General features: G+C 38.9%; 1 protein-coding gene across 1 annotated transcript; it reads right to left on the bottom strand.

Moving 5' to 3' along the window:
* Nucleotides 1-2,351: 2,351 nt before the first annotated feature.
* Nucleotides 2,352-4,346, bottom strand: LOC145062160 (3-oxoacyl-[acyl-carrier-protein] synthase I, chloroplastic-like). The gene is made up of 7 exons (XM_079009792.1): nt 3,894-4,346; nt 3,386-3,847; nt 3,114-3,287; nt 2,920-3,033; nt 2,747-2,848; nt 2,603-2,669; nt 2,352-2,513 (listed from the first exon to the last, which is right to left on the bottom strand). The coding sequence occupies exons 1-7, from the start codon at nt 4,344-4,346 to the stop codon at nt 2,446-2,448; spliced, it is 1,440 nt and encodes a 479-aa protein (XP_078865918.1). The 3' UTR covers nt 2,352-2,445.
* Nucleotides 4,347-7,751: the final 3,405 nt, after the last annotated feature.

Here is a 7,751-nt window from a genome sequence, read left to right as displayed (position 1 = left end):
GAATTAACTTCTACCCATGTTGTGGTATTTTTGAAGATTTCATCAAAGTTTTGTAGAATTCCATGGATTCTTGTTGATCACCTATGACCTTTGTTGTCCCCCATGGAGTGGGCATTTTGACACAATGATGGTATGTCGATGGTACAACGTTCATATTGTGGATCCCTGTTCTACATATTATAACATTATAGGAGGACAGTGTATCGATTACACAAAAGCATTTCATAGAATTTACCATCTCTATGTAGATATGTATCTTTATTTTGTCGACGGTATGTTTTGTTTCGCCACTAAATCAAATCAGCACTAAGGATCTTTTGACTCTTTCTCCTTTGGGGAAGTTCATCCTTTTTGGAGCGTCTAAGAGTATGATGTTGACTGGGGATCGTCCATTAATAACGATCCTTCTAAAAAAAATGGTTGGCAATATAAATAGTGATCACCAGGCCATCATGACGAGGATCCTGGATGTCTATTCTATCTATTTTGTCGAAGGTGCATTCCTTCTCGCTTTTGATCGACGTGTTTTTCCGTCGCTTGATACTTTAGCATGTCTTTTTGCTGTAGAATAAGAGGTGCCGCAAATGTCAGATCTTCTAGAAATTACATTGACTACCTTAGCATCTGTAGGAGGGGATCCTGATTTTTCTAGGATCTTATAAGAATCATGATCCTTTTCTTTGGATCTTTCATTTCTTCTTCTAAGGATCTCCTTGAGGTATCCTTTGTTGAGTAGGTAACTAATCTCTTTTCTTATGGCTATACAATCTTCCGTAATTTTACCAAAGTCCTCATGGAATGCACACCATTTGGACTTGTCTTTCTAGGTGGTTGATTTTCCCCTTTTCTTGGTCATCTCCTTTTGTCGCCAAGATCCTGCATGACAAATATTAGACCTGAAACATCCAAAAAAAAACAGTAGTCAGTGATCTGAGGAGATTCTTCTTTCTCCCATTCATCTTCGAGGTCATTAACCCTATGATGATCAGGTGTAGAATATAGTTTAGATTTATAGGATCTTTGGGTCAAGGATTCGGGCCTTCCAATAGGGATTATCATATGAGCTTGGTGGATTGTTCCTCTTTTGAATCTCCTTGTCTTCATTGAGCCATAAGAACCTTAGGGCTCTGCTCCTTTCTCATTCCATTCTTTTGCATGGAGTTATTACAAGGTCTTCGTAGAAATGAGAGTCCTTCTTTAGTCCCATTTTGAAGGCTTCCACAGCAGTTGCCATGTCGATGTTGGGGATACTCAAAGCTTCCCTACCAAACCTATTCACAAAATCCCTGAGGGATTCCTTAGGATCTTGAACCACCAGAAAGAGATCACTAGTGATCTTCTTGAATGTGTTTCTACAAGAAAATTGGTTGTTAAAAATATTAACTAAATGTGCAAAAGAAGTAATAAAGTAAGGAGGAACATTTAGTATCCATTTCAAGGCAGATCCTGTTAGGGTGGAACCAAAATCATTGCACAGACAAGCTTCCTTCAAGTGTGTGAGAATGGCAATGATCTCCATTCTTTATGTGTATTGTGCCACATGTTCTTCAGGATCTGTGGTCCTGTCACAGGGCTTCATATTGGGAGTATGGAAGCTCTTTGGGACCTCGGTGCTAGCGATTATAGGAGCGAATCTCGAGATCTTGTGGCTTATTGAGGAGACTTCCGGTATAGGTTGGACTACTCTAGGTACGCTTGAGATCATCTGCCGTAGCTGTTGAAGTTATTTGGCCATAATCGGGCTCATTCCTTCATCAACATCCATATAGTTCGTGGTAAAGGAATTATTATTTACGAAGTTACCAGGATCCATGTTATTGGGAGTAACGAAGGTTTCGTCGGGATCTTGGATCGTATGGGCTTGCTCTCTTGGAGCCATGTCCCATGCGGGTACAAAGCCCGATATTGAGGATCCTATCTCGGGGCAGTTCGCTAAGGATCCCACGTTGTTGAAGCTCAGGAACTTTAAAATTTCCAATCATGTGTACAATAAATAGTAAAGGTCGTGTGTTTAATAATTAAATATTAAAAAATTAAATAAGGAGTGTGTATTTGATAACATAATTTATTAATTTTTCTTTGGAAATTCTTATGGGTTATGTTTGCCCTATAAATGAACTCGAACCCGGAGTATTCGTTGTTGCCGTTTAAAAAAAAAGGTTGTTTATATAACTATTTTAGCAAATAGTATTTTGATTATAAATTTCCTAGAAAATACCAAAAGGGTGAACAAAGTCAATGCTAAATTTCATCCAAATTTTTTTTGGCAAATATTAATTAAGGACCGATCCGAATAACATCCCTATATCCGTGAGGTTCAATCAACATCATAATTACATATACGTAAGAAAAATCTATATTATGTAAATATGCACCGACACATTGGACAAGTTTAGCAAGTGCCTCAAAGGCCATGATGTATTTGACAAATTATGGATGAACATATCATGCTTTAAATGCTGAGAATGCTATTACGGAGTTGTGTCCACCAATACCAAACGAACTTGAAATTGCTGCATGCATAAGCATAACAAAAGCGATTAAATAAGTTAACTTTATTAAACATGACATCTGAACCATGGACAAAGAGAAACCAACTCACCAACATTGATTTCATGCTGTTGCTTTTCATTTGCAACTGTGTCGAATTCAACTGCAGGTTCTGGGTTCTACAGTTGCGATGAGGACGTTAAGATCGAACTCAAATGATAAAACGCAAACAAATATGAATGTAAGTAGCACATACAAATTGATTAATAGTGGGATGCAACCATCCTGTTTTAATAGCTTTGATTGTAGCAATTGCTTCCAGACCTCCAGCTGCTCCCATACAGTGCCCAATCATACTCTGCAGAAAAACACAAAATAAGATACGTAACATAAAACTAAGGAGACAAAGTTGACGATGGACGTTCTCACCTTAGTAGCGTTCATTTTGATCCCTTCCATGCTTTTAAACACCTTTTTGAGAGCATTAACCTCTGCCAGATCTCCTACCACTGTTGAAGTTGCATGTGCATTGATGTAATTTACCTACAAACAAGATTTAGCTCGACAAGATAATGTATGAACCTCTTTTAATTTTCGACATTCTTAACATAAAACTGAAGTACCTCCTCTACAGATACACCAGCATCCACAAGGCAGCTTCGAATGCAAGATGAAACACAGAGCCCATCATATCTCGGATTAGTTATATTATAAGCCTCACAATTAACCGCACCTCCTAAGTATTCCGCAAGTATCGGAGCATCCCTTTTCATTGCATGCTCTAAACTCTCCATTACCTACAAACAAAGGAGATCAACGTTCACATGTAACCAACAAGATGGACTAAAAAGATAGAAGTGTATCTAATGAAAAGATGAGTGCTAATTAAAGTTACCAAAACACCAGCACCTTCCCTCAAAACGAACCCATCTCTGTCTTTGTCCCACGGTCTACAAGCAGTCTGGGGATCATCGTTTCTTTGAGACAACGCTCGACAAGCAACAAAACCCCCCAATTCCACAGGAATAATGGGAGCATCGACCCCACCAGCAATCATCAAATCAGCCTTCCCTTCACGGATATGATTAGCAGCAGCACAGAAGCAAAAGTTGGATGTCGCACAAGCAGCTGAGATGCTGTAATTTGGTCCCATAAAGCCAAGATCTTTAGCAAGTAACGCCGGACCCATGTTTGGTATAGAATAAATTGCCGAAAACGGTGAAATTTTTTTACAGCCACTCTCTAAGAAAGCCTCGACATTATCAGAAAAGATCGTAACACCTCCGAATCCTGATCCTACAACCACACCACCACGATCCTTATCGATCTGCACATCATCAGATATTACTGTAACACACTGTATCACATATTTAGAAACATGACAAACGGAAGAAATTACAAACTTTGGAGCGTTCATGGCTCTCAAGACCAGCATCTTCAAGAGCCTTTTTCCCAGCAACAATACAATACCTTTGACAATCATCAAGTCGATTGTCACTTTTGGCGTCTATATAACCTTTTGAGTTGAATCCACGAATTTGGCCACCAAACCTTGTTGGGAATGATGAAGCATCAAATTTGTCTATTAAACTGATTCCACTCTCACCCGCTAGGAGGCTATCGTAGAACGTGCCGACGTCACTCCCAAAGACGGAGACGAGACCCATACCCGTTACAACAATCCGTTTTTTGGCATCTTTCTCCCGTTTCGGTGCGATGGCCGATGGGTGGGAAGCAAGTAACTGGCGACGTGTGGCACGCATTCGTGCTTGTGATTTCACAATTATCGGTGAAAAGCTTTTGCAGATTGTGGGCGCCGAGGGAACTAGTAACAGCTGAATAGATTGAGCTTCCATTATTGCGTGCCCGTCTAACGTTTGAAGAACGTGAAGCTAAGAATCCATTTCTATAGGATATATAGAAGTCCTGCAGCTAAATTTAAAATAGCCCCAGTCAGGTAGCTTGTAGCCCTATTACTATTTTATTAAATTTTTAACATTAGGTATGTTAAACTAGTTTGAAAAGTAATATTTGTTTGGCGGTTTGTTATACCGGGCACGAGCTCATTCGTGGTTGACGTGGGCACGATCCGGATCGTGCAGACTATCAAGGCCGATCGTAATTAGTGGTTGTCGTTGATGTTCTTTGTTGGGAAGACGGATAACAACGACCAATCAAAACATTTTCTGGCTTGGAACACCTTTCCTCCATTGAAAACGTAACCGCTAGTTTAGTTTTTTTTTACTAATTTTTACCTATAAATACAACCATACAACTTTTTTATATGATACATTTCCTTTCTACTTTTATTCACTTTCATACATTTGTGTTACTTGATCATTCAAAAACCATGACATCTAAATTGTAGAATTGGTCGGAAGAGTAAGTAGAGAAGTTGCTGCTAGCATGCGTGTCGGTTTCGAAAGACCCAGATGGTCAAATGTCTAGGGACTTTTGGGTAAAAGTTGGATACGTTTTCCATGATTTAAGGGGTTATAGAAGTCGTAATCTTGATGCAATATGTTTTAAGTTTCATGTTATGAGGGCAAAATGCAGCGAGTTCGACAGGCTTTATAACTTTGTTATAAAGAACATATACGAAGACGATCCGGTTGTTGTGGTCATGCATCAATATGAAGACATAAACCACAGACCGTTTACAGATCTCAAAGTTTGACTAGTTTAAACAAACCCCATGATGGAATAATTTAAAAAATGAGGTTAGAAACTACTTTAAGTTGTTTTTGCTTGTATTTTATGTTTTTTTGTATTAAATTTAATAAAAACTAATGAGGTGGAATGGTATGGTAGTGGTAAGTTATCTTATGTTTTAGTGGTAGAGGTGTGGTGATGATGTGACATCCACAATTATAATGATTTGTGGTGGGTATAATGGAAGATCTCATATAAAGCGAAAAACAATTGTTTGTGTTTTACGCCAAATTCTTGTTCCGACAATGTTACACTTTGTTAGTTGGATGGTTTTATTGCTTGAACTGTTGGTACTAGGATGTGATCTTTCATTCGGTGCAAGTATTTTATATCTTATAATTTTGTAGGCTATAAAGTTTATTTTAACGTGGTACAGGCGTGATCATACGTCGGTGCCATGGTGCTGATGAACGCGGGGATCCACCACCTCCATTAGGTCGAGGTCTTGGGAAATGTGATTATGCTTTATTTATTTATTATATTTATTCATTAATTTATTATAAACTTTAGTAACTAATATTTTTAAATGTTTTTAGCTATTCCACAACGAAAAATAGGAGGTAAGGCTATAAACATTAAGCTCTCAAAGGAGTTGATGAAAAATCTAGGGAATCCTTCGAATATTTAGGCTATCCTCAATAGGAGTTTTCGTGTGTATGGTTGGGAGATGGAAAGAACGGTGAGGAACGATGAGATCCTCATCTAAATGGTTAGATGGTGTCATGGCATGCAATGAGCCATCAAGGATTTCACCCACGTGTGGGGGCCGGTAGTTGTGTACTAGAGACCCGTCATATGGTCAGTTAGACGTATGTCGTAGACGATTATTAAGCGGTATAGTGTTGTCAATGGGGGCTCAGTGACCGACAGGTTGAGTCGAAGTGATACGATGCTGACTTGATGGAAAAGTCAGGGTTGTATATTAACAATAGCTACTGGGATTGTCTTTCGTGGACTCGTGTTCGTCTTATTGTAAGGTTTCGTGTGGGTTCTCTCCCTATATTACCTATGTCATGGTGGGGTGCATAATACACTAGCTGAGTCTTAGTAGTTGATGATTGTTATGAGTAGTTTTAGGACTGCTGATAGTCCTCAGGACTGGTGATAGCCCCAGCATCATTGATGACCCATAGTTATGTAGATTGACAAAAGGGTAGTGGTACACTAGTTGGAGTACCATGAGGCCATGGGAGTATTTGTTTAGTTATGACTTGTTACGAAGTCGGGTATGTAATTAAGGACCTCAGTCACACTAGTAAAAAAAAACGGGCTTCCGTCACACGAGAAATGAGTGATTGTATGCATACAGTCACACATTCATTTTAACTACATGTGTGACCACAGGTCGAGTGACATAAAGTACATACAGTCATATTAGCGAGTTAGTGGTCCTATTGTAACATACACGTTTTGGAAATCGTGTATTGTAAATTATAAAAGAGAATAATATTATGTGAAATTGAGTGTTGAGTTCTAACGGATAGTTTCTACTAGAAATGAAGTAAAACTATGTTTATAATCACTAATAAAATATTGGAAGTCTTATGAGATTCCAATTAAAAGCCAAATAGTGAAATATAGTGAAAATATAAAATTTGAAATAAGTAAAAATTTTATTATTGAAATTTGTAGATAATCTCGTTAGAAACACCTAGGCGAAAACCTCGTCAAAATCTGAGTTATAACGAAGAAGTTATGACCAATCGAAGATCCGCGACAAAACCGACACGGCGCCGAATGACGTAAAAAATGAGTTCTTGATATACTACCTTTTAGCCTTAGTAATCTAAATGAGAGTTGTAGTATTCGTTAAACCGAGAAGTTCGATAAAAAGAACGCCAAAATCTGACTTCGTATGAGGAAGTTATGATTTTTCGAAGTTTCAGCTTAGCAGTAGACAGCTAAAAACTCGAATTTTAGATCGAGTGATTTTTAGTTGACACAACCTAAAAGAGAATTGAAAGTCTCGTCATTTGTAGTACAATGGTAAAAATTCTGACGAAATCGGATATTGGATGAAGAAGTTATGAATTTTTAACGGATTATCCTGACCCGGTCTGTTAAAAATAATAATATAAAAATTAAATTCAAAATTAGCCGACGAATTCTAAACGAAAGTTGTAGAGCATAATTTTAGCTACGTGCGCATATAAAGAACGTAAAAAACGGAGCTCGTATGCAAAAGTTATGGGTTTTACAAGATTTGGCACAATTTTTTATTTAATTTTCGCATGAATAGTGTTAATCCACGTGGCAGTTTCTAATTGGACCGCAGCCTCGCTGGCACCTTCTGATTGGTCCGATGCAGTGTACGCCTTGTGTCCGAAGCAGCTTAGTCATCCGAGTAGCTGGCAACGCGTGTCGCAACCCCCTCGCACCGAAGGCTCAACCAATCTGAGACCGCCACCTGCCTTCCTGTGTTGACTTGCGAAGCGAGCCACCTGGAGCCTCGCATGTGAGCCACGTCCGAGCCACGCAGCAGCCTCATGCCCCTCGCTGCTGATGCCACTGAGCTACTTCGCTGCCTGGTTCCTTCCCAGCCGACTTCG

Source organism: Lactuca serriola, chromosome 1 (assembly GCF_051521515.1).
Source record: "Lactuca serriola cultivar US96UC23 chromosome 1, Lser_US96UC23_V15, whole genome shotgun sequence".
NCBI classification, from domain to species: Eukaryota; Viridiplantae; Streptophyta; class Magnoliopsida; order Asterales; family Asteraceae; genus Lactuca; species Lactuca serriola.
This window is presented reverse-complemented; position numbering and strand designations above follow the sequence as displayed.